Consider the following 15205-nt stretch of genomic DNA (forward strand, 5'->3'; position numbering starts at 1 on the left):
TCGAGAATGTTCTCATAGTATTACTGGCTGAACGAGGATATTCACAACCAAGAATGTTCCCATAACGTGTGTTGACTAATTGAGAATGTTCCTCGTCAGGTATGTTCTCATAGTATTTTTGCTGAGGGATATTTTCATACAGTATACTCTGATAGAAAATGTACCCAATCGGGAATATTCCCATAGTGTTGCTAGTTGAATGGGGATGTTTTATGTTGGTTGATCAGGCATTGCCCAATATATCAATTTCATTCCACACTATATGTTGATAAACTATATCCTAAATTGATGGTTGTCATGAAAGACAGTAGGGTATTTTATTTTATTTTTTTATGAGTTGTGATATGTTCGTGAACAATGTTCGTGAACAACGTCCGTGAACAATGTTCACGAACAATATTTATTAATAAAATTATTTTCAATATGCTAAATAAACAATAAAATTAAAAAAAAAAAATTTAAATTATTAATCTTAATAACCAATCAAACAATTAAAAGTTTCAAACAATCAAACAAATTTGAATTGAGAGCTTGATAACATCTAAACGAACCAAGCTCAAACCAAGTTCTAACCAAGCTCACCATGATAAATTAGGAAACACTCTTAACGGACGGTCCATCAGTCCAATATTCTTATATCAATCGTCTGTTAAAAAAAATTATCTATTAAAACTGGGACCAATGATTAGAAAATAAAAAAAAGCACCATCCGTGCAAATGCGTACTCCTAAATTGATGGTTGTGCTTGGAAGGAGAGCAGGGAACATGATCTTCATTGTAAAGCTATGAAGATATTTATTTTTTTCAATTATGATTTTTTATTTAGTATTGCAGTAGGAAAAAAATAAATGCACGTAGCCTAAATTCAGCAGTCAATTTGAATGGTCGAGAATATTCATAATTATCAGTACGTGCATAGCACGTGCGGCAATTAATACTTATTTGTATGGAAGACGAGATGGTGGTTAGGTTGAGGGCTGATCAACGGAAAATAAATTGCAGGCGATGCTTTAGTTTTATTTCGAAAATTTTAAGACTACGTTTGGTAGGGTGTAATCAAGGTCGATTATTTTGTTTAGTTTAATTTTAAACTTGTAATATAATATAATCTAGATTACAAAAGGTAATGGATTACATACATTACATTACCAAACGTAGTAATGTAATCAAGATTACATTACATTACATTACAAATTTAATTATATTACACGCAAGATTACATTACATCCAACCAAACGTAGGTCAAATATAATATTTTAAAAATATAAAGGCAAAATAAAGAGTTCATAAAGTGAGTGACAATAAAAATTTCTCTATTCAACGATTGTTGCAAATACATTTTCATCTACACAGATGCTTGGATTGGTTTGCCACTATATTTTCGATTTATTTTATGTTTTAAAATTTTCTAAATTTTTTTAGTGCTAAATAGCAATGAGAACTTGGGCATTTGAATTCTTAAACCACAGTAGCATAACTCAATTTTAATGAATGAAATGATAAAAATCACTACCATTTATAGATTTCCGATGACCTAAATACAAGAGTGACTTTAAAGATTTAATAGAATAAAGCAGATATTAATTAAACAAATTTAGATTTAGATATGCATCCAACTTGCTGTTGCCCAGCACTGGAGGATCCTTCATGAACTAATCTGTGACGATCCTATTTGAGTAATTAAGGCAATCAATTAGATCATCATAGTAAGGCGCAAAATATCTATCAAATTGTCTAACTTTCATATGGCATTTCGTTTAACAATAAAGTAGATTCTTAGAATCACATAAATAGAGAGAATAAATAGAAACGGATATCATAGTAGTTATTATTCTGCTTGGAATAAGCGTTGTCTATAAATACACCGTAATTAAGGTTCGAACCGTGAATATATGGAAGACAACTTAGATGTCCTACCACAACACCATAGTCCCGGAAACACTCCTAGCATTAAGTAGCTTATTCAATTGGTGGATAGGAAATAACACTAGCCACCGCAACAAATCTCAAATATAAAATGAGTGATCAAAATGGAAATTAGTTCGATAACCATTAATGCCTATTACATAAATTAATTGCAACAAGACAATTCTTTTCCTGGGTCATTTTATGCAAAAATATCAACTGTCCGTCTTTTCTTTTCTGTTAATAAAGAAAATTACTTCTATGTTTAGAGAGTCATTGCCTATAGCATGAACAAGGCAAAGTTGAGTTACTAAAGACATTCAGGGAAATGGTCATCCTCTGACAAAATGGTGTGATGGCACAATTTTCTTAGATACTGAACAAAGCAATGGCAACAACAACAGATGAAAACTTCTATGATATCCAAATTCAAAATGATTCTTAACTCGTATAAGATTAAGATTATCATTTCATACTTCCAAAATTTCTAAAATGTAAAAAGTTGATCTCGTCCCTTCCACAAATTGCAGAATCTGCTATATGCAAAAAAACGCTTCTTGATGGATGTGATATGCAGTGGAAGAGAACTAATGAACAAAACCACCTTCCATATGGCCCATATTACTCACATTTTTTTCAGTGAAGGTAGAGCCATGGTAGTTTTCCACTTTGAGGTTGAAAGAATCATGATAAAAAAAAGCCAAATAGATTGCCACTTGAAATAGATTTTACAAAGCTGAATCTGTTCTAGTTAATCTTTTTGCCACTTGTACTGGAATCACATCTTACTCTCTGATAAAATAGGACGTAAGCTGCTGATGTCTTGATTTCTTCTTCCTTTACAGAGGAAACATGACTATCATCGAAATGGTACCAGCTGTCTTCTTCAATTAGCTGTTGGGAAAAATATATATATATATAATGAACAGAAGTCAAACAAGTGGAGTAAAATTTGTTCGAAGAAATGTAAATAAATTGTTTGTTGTATTGCTATGAGTGCTAGTTAAGATGCTCTAGTTGTGTATACCAACAAACTGCATTGTACACTCTTTGTGGATGATGAAGGAGTAATCAGTACAGTCCTGAAAGAACACTATAAAAATGGATTTGCAATTCTAACACCTCAACTTTTGATAAGAATGCAAGCTGAACAGAGTTATGATCTTTGAGAACCATGATGTTTCTTAATGGAAATGAATTATTTAATTTACTAGTCTAGAGCTCCTGCAATATCTTTTATCTTGCTAATGGAAGAAAAGTAACTGACCTTAGCATAAGCAGAGTAGTGACCTCCACCTAAGCCTCCATAGTGATTGCTTACTGCATAGAGTTCATAGATAAAAGACTGTGGAATACCAATCTTTTGCTGAACATATTTGGTCAAATCAAGATTGTGAACAGGAAAATTCACAAATGTATCAAGTTTGTTTTTCATGAATCGGCTGTAGGAAAATCGTTTCAAGTGAACAACCAAAATATCTGGTAATTTCCATAAATCAAGCTTCTTAGTTGCTTGCCTATGTTCCTTGCACTTGGGGCAGTACCTAATACAAAAAGAGTGTAAATTTCCTATTCAGAAAACCATTAATAGTACTATCAATGTTTAATGCAGGAAGAGAACCAACCACATATCATCAGGCCCTAGAGGTTCTTCCTTTAAGAATGCTTCCAAGCACGAATATAAAGTGACTGCTTCTTGTCGTGTTTTCTTCAACATGAAACCAGATTTGAACACTTCAGGTAGATTCTCAAGGAAATGAAAATCATATATTCCATGTAGTTTGTCTGACCAGCCCATCATTATCTTCAAGGAAGATCCTGAGCAAGTATTCTGAACAACATCAACTGTGGTTGGAACAATGACTTTCCCATCTTCTAAGGCAAGTTGAAGGGCAGGGAAACAATTACTGGTATCTTCTAGTTCCATTTGGCTGTTCAACAAGTTCTCTTTTGAGCAGTGAATTCCATTATCTGAAAGCACAATAGCATCCAAGCTTGGTCCACATTCATTCTCTTTTCCGGTTTTGACTCCAGTACTAGAAGGCATCATATTTGCTCGCAACAGTGGTGCAAGTAGAGAACAAACAGCAGAATGGATATCCAATCCAGTTTTTGAATTCAATGAGAAAAATGTAACCAGTGGTGTTCCAAAAACCTTCACATGGGCATTATATTGAGGTTCTGATAAGAATCTAACAAAGAAGCATGTTGAATCAGCTAAAAATCCTTGAAAAAAACAGTCCAATTAATTGTAAATTTTGAGAAGAACAATAATCAGCTAAAAGTTGGACTTGAATTTAAATAGCCTGTATGCATGGAATGAAAGAAGGTGGTTCGAAAATGAAATAAGTTCAACAAACTTAAAGATTTCCCTTTTAGGGAAGTGACAGAAATCAACAAGAAATACCCAAGAACTTTAGACATCACATTTGCAAAGTAACCAAGTTCCTTATTAAGTAGCCAATTAATCTAATTGCAAAGATATCTACATCTCATCATAAGGAGTTTCAGTTCAATAATTCCAAGAACTATGCAATAAAATGCTTTTTAGAAGTCATGTAAAGACTATAAAATTTAGAAGAAAAGTAACTATTATACCTTACAAATTCTGCTTCAATAGACCTACAGACATAAGAATCTCAGTCTAGTACCATGAGTTCTCAAGTAGATGCAATAAGTTGTGAGGCATGATACAGATAATTTCATAGCACACAATTATTGAGTGCCAAAACTAGTGTGAATTGGACAATTTCACTGTTGTTTTGCTTGACCCCTATGTAGAATGTACTACTATTGCCCATTCCAAGAGATACACATCAATATAAGGTTGTTTACTCTTTAACGCCACTGCAACAGGGCCTTCTATCAGTCACTTTATAAGAACATGAGCAGCCATAGCAACTACTCTGCCTCCGAGGCTCACAAGTTCTAACTAACCCCACCATACTCTTCTGTACACCATTTACAGCACATGAGCAGCCATAAAAGTACTGCCCCAAGCCAAAGGGGGTTTAGATAAAATTAGAAAGAGGAGATGGCTGGAAAGGATAATGAAGGTATTTGATGTTGCATATAGTGGAAAATTATTGCTAGAACACTACCATTCAGCTTGATTTTTACAGGGATAACGTGTTGGTCAGTGGTTTTCCCTACAACAAACTGGTTCAACTTATTCCTCCTGGTCCATTTATGCCCCAGGCTCCCTATAACTGTCTTCTAAACAAAACAGTACTTAGTAAGTAAAGATTCTCAATTGAAGGCATTCCGTATTTGATACTTTCATACAAACAAATACACAAAGATACTTGCTTATGAGGGTGAGAAGATACATTGGATTAGAAAAATGCTAGATTCCTTGTAGTTTTGGGAGAATAGAAATGATGTTAACGATGGCTGCAGACAACAGCTCTTTTTCCACCATTTAATAAAAGTGTAAACTGTCTCATCATGCCAACTGATATTCAAATAAGTTGTTAGATTTTGGTTTGTCCGAAAAATATTTAAAAAATGATTCTTTTAGTTGCATGTTATTATAAAGCTGAGGGCCATTGAAGTTGCAAACATAGGATCCAAGCACTCCGTTAAATGTGTTTTGTTGTTGTCAAGCAATTTAATTCTAGTAAGAATTCAAACCCCTCTGTGTCTTCCAAGTCAAGAAGATATCAGTATAACAGCTATGTTCTGAGAAACTGTTAACTGGGTTGTCATTGAAGGTAATAATGGTTTCTCATGTTTTCATAAAACATGCTACAAGTAATGAGTGCTCTTTCTTTATATTTCTGTAGTCATTTAGATTTATAATTAATAAATTAGTGTTGCTTTGTCTTTCAGGAAAAGGTTTGAAGGCTAAAAATGATCAGATCCATAGACAGGAAAAATAAGTATGCACGTGGATAGCGTAGATAACATTGATAAAAAAACAAAAACACGCAGAGTCTAATATCATACCCTTCTTCTCTAGTATGAAGAATCTCTAGCTTCTGCAATTGGCCATGGTGTATAGGAACTGTGTATGCAACAATATGATCCTCATCTTTTATATTAGATAATGGCTCAGAAAGTTTATCAAAATAGCGAAATATGCGGTGCCCATAAATCTGAAAAATATGCAAAACAATATTATCAATCAGTTATAAATATTATTCAAGACAGAAATGACCATAGACACAGTTTACCTCCGCAAGCAATAATGTCTCAGATTGTTTTAGGCATGAAGCAGTGCCCAGTGCTTGAATTAGGTCTCTGCAACATCCATTTTTTGGCACTGTTACGGTGAAAGGCATTGGAAGAGAACTCCCATCACCACTGAACACAGTCACGGTCATTGTTCTAGAAACAGTTGAAGGTAGTGGAAGCGACAAATACATAAAGGGGTCAAACATCACAGAAACTTTGCTGCAGACTGGGCAGACCAATGTTGATTTGTATTGGCCCTGAATCCACCATTAACTCAAATAATAAGTTTATGTAAGAATGCAGGTTTTAGCTCACTAATAATTGGATAAGTGTACTAGAATCCAAAAAATATGAATATGACATTATCTTGAGGACACATTAGACCAAAATGGTTCTGACACCATACCAATTTGAGATTAAAATAATGAATAACTATTTAAAAGGAAAATAATTAACAAAAAAAAATTAAGAACATACAGAGTATATGTAGAGTATAGGAACAATAAAAAAATAAGTTAACTGTGGACCACCTAAATTATGAGGTCCATATACCAGGTCCCTAATTTGACTAGTAAATACCAACCATATTAAGTGAGGCCATGGTTGTATTTCAAACCATGATATGTGGATATGTATATACAATGAAAACAGAACTGCACTGTGGATCTTCATTGATTGTATGTCAGTTTGACAGCTATATATATTTACCTTTCTCCAAAAAAAAAAAAAACTGCAATCTATCAAATAATAATAATAATAATGAAATTGCTACACACTTGCAAATGAAAGAGTAAATACTTCCGAAAATTAAACATTATATATATATATATATATATAAAGGACAGCCCGGTGCACAAAGCTCCCACCAATGCGGGGTCCCGAAGATGGTTCTATTGTACGCAATCTTACCCTACTCCTGCTTTGCAAGAGGTTGTTTCCGAGACTTAAACCGTGACCTCTAGATCACGTGGCAACAACTTTACCATTGTGCTAAGGCTCCCCTTCAAAATGAGGCACATCTCCATAATTTTCAAGTTATGCCATACAATTTCACGGGGATCAAAAAAGTCCATGTCAGAAAAAAAAAAATACTTAGCTTCTTGACACACTAACAGTTTGTAGCCACAAGCATATACAAGTGCAAAAGGAGAATATGCAATGATAATAGTCTTTATGTATTATATAGTTTCCTAACTCTAAAAACTTAGACTATATATAAATCTTGCTTTATCTGTATTGCGTACGAGTAAGAATACAAAGCACAGAAAATTTTCTCTGACCATATTGTTATACATTTGTCAAGTACAACCAAGAAAGTAAGATATGTAAGATATAAAGAGACAATCTACTAATGAACTTGTATCAGTAGAATTTAAAATCAGACTATAAATTGCTATCAAGGTGGCAAAAGGTGATAACAATCACCCCAGGCATCCCTCACAGCCCGCCCCTAGGTTATGTGAAGGGAGGTAAATCGTGATGGCTACTAGCCTTAGCAGTGACCAGTGCATGGGGGAGGATAGAAACCTAGCTACTAGCCAGGAATTGACCCTCAAACCTCATGGTGGCAACACCCCATGCACTAGCCAACTCATCTAACAAAGATCAATGGAGAAGTTTAAGAACATAGAAATTCAAAGAAATTGCTAAGACATGTTACATTAATTAGACAATAGATTAATATGATTGAATTTTGGCCAAAATCAAAGTGGAAAAAGATGAGATTTTTTTGAAACTTGGCCAATTAGATTGATTTTGACAATGGGGCAACCTACCCAACTTTTAGCCAATGCCTTATTGAATGCTAGCAAATGTGCATAAGATGGGAAGAGTCTTCTTCGCTCTATTGAGTAATCACTTAAATAACTCATCACCTCAAAATTTGTCAAAATCAATTGTCAACTTGTTCAAGATTCACTGTTAGCTAAACAAAGTGTCTATCACTCCTTTTTTCTCAATCAATAATATTTGAATCCCAACTAAACCCTACAATATGAATATTCAATAAAATTCTAAATTTATTACATAAAAATTAATCATCTAATATTTTAAATTTTTTATAATAAATATAAAAATTATTTATTGTAATACAATTTTATTATTTATTGATTTCACATTAATAGATATGGTTTGTTATTTACTAATAGTTTATTATGTCACAACCTGCACATCTAGTGCATTACCGTGATAGGCTCAACCATTGGTGTAAAATTTTTAAACATGAGTTAATAGTAGAAAACTCTTTAAAGGTTATAAAGCTTCTACCTTAACCCACAGCTAATCATGAGACTAAATTAGGGTGTTACATAATATATATATATATATATATATATATATATATATATTATTTAATATTTTCCTAAATTATAACCTAAACAAATAATAAAAATAATATAATGTTATTAACCTAGTGATTCAATTGTATGCTATTGTCTATATATCATGATTAAATGTCATATTACATATCTAATTTTATTAGCTATATTATTTATCATTTACAATAAAATATTATTAATACTATGATATCTAATAGTCACATCTTTTTCTTGTCACTGAACATAATTTATCATTATATGAAATCATTTATTTTTTTCTATTTTATCTCAATGATTTCAATTTCACCATCATGATGGTTACAGATATTTTAATCATTGCATCCCAATACCAATACTAACATCAATCACAACCATAGCCACACCAATGGAACTAAGAGCAATTAGTAGGGGCCAAAGTTAACACTTCACTTTGCATGTGTCACCTTGGGTTTGCACTCATATCAAGGGAGATGAAATTAAACACATGATTTAAAGTGTTGTGCCAAGACGGACGAAACGGGCGAAACATCTCGTGTTGCGCCAGACCCGCGATAGGTGCAACGTGTTGCGCGACCCGTGGTCACAACAAAGGGTTCGCTCGACCTTGCAACAGCAATGGAGGGGTCACATAATCCTTCCACTGTCACCATGGAGGCATTGTATGACCTGCGGTCGCTGCAGAGGGGTCGCAAGGCCAACGCAATCACGTTGAGAGAGTCACGCAATCCCTGCGGCCATGGTTGGTTGCACAACCCCGTGACAGCGCTGAAGTCGTGCAGGCTCGCGAGTGGTGTCGGATTTCAAATTTTTTTAATTTAACTTAGGTTAATTATTTTAATCAACTCCTAGTTATGATAAAGACAATCTAAAGAGATTTTATTAAACCCTAATAAAATTATCTAATTAATTTTATATTTCATTAATTTTAATTTAAAAATTATAATAAAATTTTTATTTATTTATTTATTTATCTATTTTCATATTTTTCTTTTTTTTAAAGATTATTTTTTATATTGTTTATTTTTAAAATATTTATGTTAAATATTTTAGTTTTTAATTAATCTATTTTTTATTTTTAAAATACCGAAACTATATCAGCACGGCATGATACGGTACCGAAACCGTATCGTTTCGATCTAAGACCGAATCCTCGACATAGGTCGAAATTTTAAACCTTGATTAAACCCTCTCAATATACCCAAATTAACTTAAATATGTTCTATTTTCAAATAATTATTCACTTGACATATAATGAGGATTGACTACAACAAACATACAATACGATGTATGACTATAGAATATTAAATAACTATATTTACAAGCAAGGTTTAAAATTTCGACCCGTGCCGAGGTTTCGGTCTCAGACCGGAACGATACGGTTTCGGTATCGTATCGTACCGTGCCGATACAGTTTCGGTATTTTTTATTTATCTATAATAATGATAAGATAAATATGTTTATTGAGTATATAAAAATAAGTTGTATATTGATTTATTATAAGTTCTCAATTATTGAATAATTTAATATTGTTAGAAAAAATAATTAAAAATAATTTTATTTAAATAGAATTGATATATCAATAATTCAAATTAAAATGGAAATATCTATTATAATAATTAATACAAGATATTATTTTTTAAAATTTTTAAATGAAATTTAAAATATTATTTTTTCAGAATATTAATTAATAAAATTTATTTAATTTATTTTAATTTTAAATATATTTTTATATATTTTATTAAGATACTTTAACTAGGTTTATAAAAGCCTCTTCGAAATATCACACATCCTCCTTAGGAATTGTTTAAATTAATTAAATAAAATAAATAATTATTACAGACAGAAAAAAAAAAAAAATCGCGAACGCAGTACGCGAGATCGCGCCCGCGATCGATCATCGCGATCTCGCGGGGGGCATCCGGCGACCCTGCCAGACGCCTTCGGCATTGCAGAAGCAGTGTTGTTAGAGGCGCGAGGCGCACCGAGGAGCAAAAAGCTCCTATAGCCCGAGGCGCGCGCCTCTTGAACATGAGGTTGATGATTACCAGACTATTGCCACACTCATATACTATGTCAAATATGATAACTATTAATATTCCACACACATCAATATCAAATATAACAAGCAAAACAACACCATGATAAAATTAATAAAAGTTTCAAACTTTCAAGTTTCAACTTTCTAATTTAAACTAACAAAGTCCATCAAAACAAGTGTAATAAGTAAAATTAATCATCAAGCTCAAGATCATCCTCATTGTATTCTTCTTCTTCGTTATCTTCATCTTCTTCAAATTCAATTTCTTCTTCTTCTTCTTCATCTCTAAATCTTAGAGATGAGTGTCTCATAGAGGAAGATGCATTTCCCTTCTCGACTTGTTTAGGCCTAGCATTTGAACTAGAGGTCATGGTTGCAATATTTCTTCCTCTAGTACAATATTCAGGCTCTTCAGCTCCACTAGCCCTAGCAACGACATCCCATGTCAAGTCATCACCTTCAAAAACCAACTCATCTTCTTCATTATCACTTTCTCCATCCATTCTACCCATCAACCATTCATTACTATCATCAATATATGCGTCATACCGAAGTTTTAAGGCACGACTGTATTTCACAAATACCAAATCATTTAAGCGTGCTGAGCTAGCCTATTCCTTTTTTTGCTGTGAATCTACAAAATGTCAAAAATCACAATAAGTATAATAAAATAACAAAGGATATTTTCATTTCTATAAGTGAGGCTACAAGTACTACAAGTGAGGTTAAGCACTTTAATAGCAAACTTTTAGAATTCTAGGGTATTTGCTCCATAGCATTCCCCTCATTCTGTTGGAGATAATGTTCTTCTATGTCTAATTGCCACATTCCTTCCAAATAGCCCTTCTGCCTTTCGATATATATAGAGAGCCGGGTAGTGATTTTATCTTGCTCGGCAGCGCTTGAAACCAATCCCTCAATAGTTTCAAGCAAACCATTCACCACTTCTCCACAGATATTTGAATCTGTGTATGAATAAAAATATGCTGGATTCAAATAATGCCCTGCAGCATGTAAAGGTCGATGAAGTTGACATTCCCATCTCACATCAATGATCTCAAACACTTCTTTGTATTTCTCTTCTTTCTCCTTGAAGGCCTTCATAATTGTTTCTTTTGCCCTATCCATAGCCTCATAAATATAGCCCATTGCAGGTTTTCTTTCGCCATCAACCAGTCTCAGAACACGGACTAAAGGGTCATATATTTTTAAAATATGCACAATACTGCTCCAAAATCTAAGTGTCATGATAATTTTAGCTACCTTCTTCCCCGCCGCTTCTTTTGCCCATTTACTTTCTGTCCAATCTTTTGAAATGAACATTTTTCTTAAATTTTGCTTCTGTATGTGCATCCTTTCAAGAGTAAGAAAAGCTGTAGCAAATCTTGTGACACCTGCCCGACAAAGCTCTTTTTGTCTTGTGAATTGCCTCAACATATTTACCATGCCGGGGCGAACATAAATGTAAGCATTCACACTCATTGCCTTCTTCAATGTTGCTTTAAAATCAGGCAATTTCCCTATATCTTCTAAGATCAAGTCAACGCAGTGAGCAGCACAAGGAGTCCAATACAAGTGTGGCCTTTTTGCTTCTAATAATTTTCCTACAAACGAAGTTAGAAAAGTAGATAAATTTAACATATATAAGAAAAAGCATATTGATAAGAAAGAATTAAATAGATTCTTACCAGCAAGCACATTGTTACTTGCACTATCTGTAACAACTTGAACAACATTTACTTCTCCTACACGCTCCACAAATCGATCAAGCAACTGAAATATTTTCTCTCCAGTTTTTGCATAATCAGAAGCATCAACCGATTCGATGAAAACTGAACCTTTAGGAGAATTCACTAAAAAATTAATCAATGTTCTCTGCCTTTTGTCTGTCCACCCATCTGCCATCAAACTACAACCATACTTGGCCCATTCTGTAAATACTACCGTAATATGCTTTTACTTTCAACAATTTTTTGTACATTAGGAGCAAAATACGTATCCATTGGACCTATTTGTCTGGGCCTTTTTTGCATATTCACTGATCTAGAACTTGTACTTGTACTTATAGGCGGCACACCTTTAGCTCCAATATTATCCATATCAATATCATCACCAAGAGGGTCTACATCCTCAAAGTCCAATGTCGCAAGTTGAGAAAGATTACTTTTCTCTGCCTTTTTCTCCATGAAATTTTTAATTTCTTCACGTACATGAGGTGGACATTTTTTGCAAGTCGTAGTATTTCGAAACCCCCCAACAAGATGTTGTTTTGCACGATAAATACCCCCTTTTGTAACTTTTTGACAAAAGTTACAAATTAAATCATTTTTATTATCCGGATTAACTCTTTGAAAATAATTCCATCCCGGATCTTTTGATATATATGTTGGAGTATCACTACTACCTTCCATGATAATTGAACAAGAAAATAATCTGAAAAATTAAAAATAAAATAAAATTAATATGGTACCAGCAATAGAAAAGTACTGTACACTGTACAGTATCAGCAATAGTAAAAAAACAAAAAGCAAAACAAGACAAACAAAAATAAAAAAACAGTAAAAAAATGAAATATCGGACAACAGACAGCAGCACCAATACGAACAGCATCACAGCAACAAAATTAAAAAACTGGACAGCAGTAGGAACTAGAAAGTAAAAATGCAACCTGCAAAAATTAAAAAACAGCAGCACCAAAACGAACAGCAGCACAGCAACAAAATTTAAAAACCGAACAGCAGTAAGCAAACACACAACCTGCAAAAATTAAAAAACAGAAAACCAAAATCAAACAAAACCGGACAGTAGCACAGCAGAACACGAACTGGACAGAATCACAACAAAGCAGAACACGAACTGGACAGCAGCTCAGCAAAGCAGAACACGAAACTGGACAGCAGCAACACAGCAAAGCAAAACACGAACTGTACAGCAGCAACACAAAGAAAAGAAGAGAAAGAACTGCAGAAGAAAAAAAGATATAGAAACGAAGAAGAAAAAGAAATGAAGAGAAGAAGCGAAGAGAAGAAGAGAAGAAGATGATGACAGACGAAAAAGAAGAAGAAGAGACGAAGAAGACGAAGTGAAGAACAGAAAAAACAGGAAAAAAGAAGGAAAACATACTTGGATTTCTTCCTCAGCGATGGCGCGACAGCGATGGACTTGGGTTTCTTCCTCAGCGATGGCGCGACGGCGACGGATGAAAAAGGGTTCAGGTTTCTTCCTCCCTTCCTGCGTTCTCTTCCACCTTCCTGCGTTTTCTTCTCCTATTTCCCGTGCCCTAATTCCAAATGACGTTGATTTGGAATGTTTTTTTTGGTTTAAAATCCATATCTGCTCACGATCGATCACGGTGCCTTGATCGCGCCTTGATTGCGCCTTCGTTGACGTGCAAAGGCGCACGAGGCGCGCCTAGGCGCGCGCCTGGCGAACAGCGCCCGCCTCGCGTGGGAAGAGGCGTTCTTCCCAGCGCCTTGTGCGCCTAGCGCCTCGGGCGCGCCTCGGGCGCGCCTTTAACAACCCAGTGCAGAAGGCGTCGCGCACGACGGCTTCAGTGCCGAAGGTGCCGCGGGACGCCGCCAGAGGCGTCCCACGTCTCCTCCGACGCCGCCGAGACGGGGACGCCTCCCATGCCGATTTCGGCCGCTAGGCGGAACGGTAAAAACTGTCCGTGCCGGGCGGCACGGAACGACATTTCAAACCCTGTTTACAAGTATTAAATTAAGTAATCAGTAAATCCATGAAAGCCCATTGATTGAAGTACAACATGCTAACAACCTTCCTATTCATAAAATTTTGATGTATTATCTAGTGATCAATTAGTTCAGAGCTCCAACTACTACCTGTATTCGTTTCTCTAACATACGTGTATCTAGTTATGCTAGTGGGATTAGCTATATAGATCCCCCTACGTTATTAGACTCGATCAGCTATTATATCCTCATCTATATTTAAATAAACTTTATTATATTTTATGGTTGTTAATCAAGCCTTCTTTGATCTTCTTTTTCCTCTATTAATGTGCATATTTGGTGTGGTCTCACATTGCCTAATTAGAGTATTATTAGACGCCAAAATATGTGTTCATACTATCTTAAGCACGTCTCTCGGAGTTTTCTCTCAATAGGTATATTTTCTCACTAATATTCTCATTTTTTATTTGTTCATCCTCGTATGTTCGCACATTTACCCTAACATCCTCATTTCTACAATTCTTATTTTTTGCTTGTATGCTCACTTCATAGTCCAACATGCACGTATAGCATAGCAAATAAAAAACTTCCCTTTAAGGTTAAGAGATACTTTATGATTTCAAAGAACAACGTCCTCCATTTCAACCATCCTATTTGTATCTTATATAAAACATCTCTATCAACCCCTCTATCATTTTGCATAAGCATTCCTAGATACTCGTATTTGAGCTTAGAACCCTGAGTTACAGCAATTCATCATCTAGTATTTTAAAAATTGTCTTGCTACGTCTACAACCAAATTTATATTCATATATATTCTATATTTACTCTACTAAACTTAAAATCTTTTACTTCCAATGTTTCTCACCACGATTCAAACTTAGCATTTACTCTTTCACGAGTTTTATCAACTAAAACAATGTTCAGCAAACAATATGCATCATGTTAGCGTATCTTAAATGTGCCTAGTGAGTTCATTCATGGCTAGTGTAAAAAGGTACGTACTTAGCATGTACAAGTCTTGCTTCTTTTCTTGATACTTTCATTCATTTATCTGAGAAGATATATAACTTCTATCA

The 15205-nt window shown here is 34.3% G+C and overlaps 1 protein-coding gene across 1 annotated transcript in view; it reads right to left on the reverse strand.

Annotated features, from left to right (window-relative positions):
• Nucleotides 1–2245: 2245 nt before the first annotated feature.
• LOC121981433 (ubiquitin carboxyl-terminal hydrolase 9-like) overlaps nucleotides 2246–15205 on the reverse strand; it is a 35617-nt gene continuing 22657 nt past the window's right edge. Inside the window, exons 9-13 of the mRNA XM_042533948.1 lie at nucleotides 6081–6338; nucleotides 5854–6002; nucleotides 3531–4097; nucleotides 3173–3449; nucleotides 2246–2799 (exon numbers count right to left, since the gene is read on the reverse strand). Of these exons, the coding sequence (XP_042389882.1) occupies nucleotides 2653–2799; nucleotides 3173–3449; nucleotides 3531–4097; nucleotides 5854–6002; nucleotides 6081–6338 (1398 nt within the window). The 3' untranslated portion in view covers nucleotides 2246–2652. The remainder of the gene's footprint in view (nucleotides 2800–3172; nucleotides 3450–3530; nucleotides 4098–5853; nucleotides 6003–6080; nucleotides 6339–15205) is intronic.

This window comes from Zingiber officinale, chromosome 5A (genome assembly GCF_018446385.1).
Source record: "Zingiber officinale cultivar Zhangliang chromosome 5A, Zo_v1.1, whole genome shotgun sequence".
In the NCBI taxonomy this organism is placed as follows: Eukaryota; Viridiplantae; Streptophyta; class Magnoliopsida; order Zingiberales; family Zingiberaceae; genus Zingiber; species Zingiber officinale.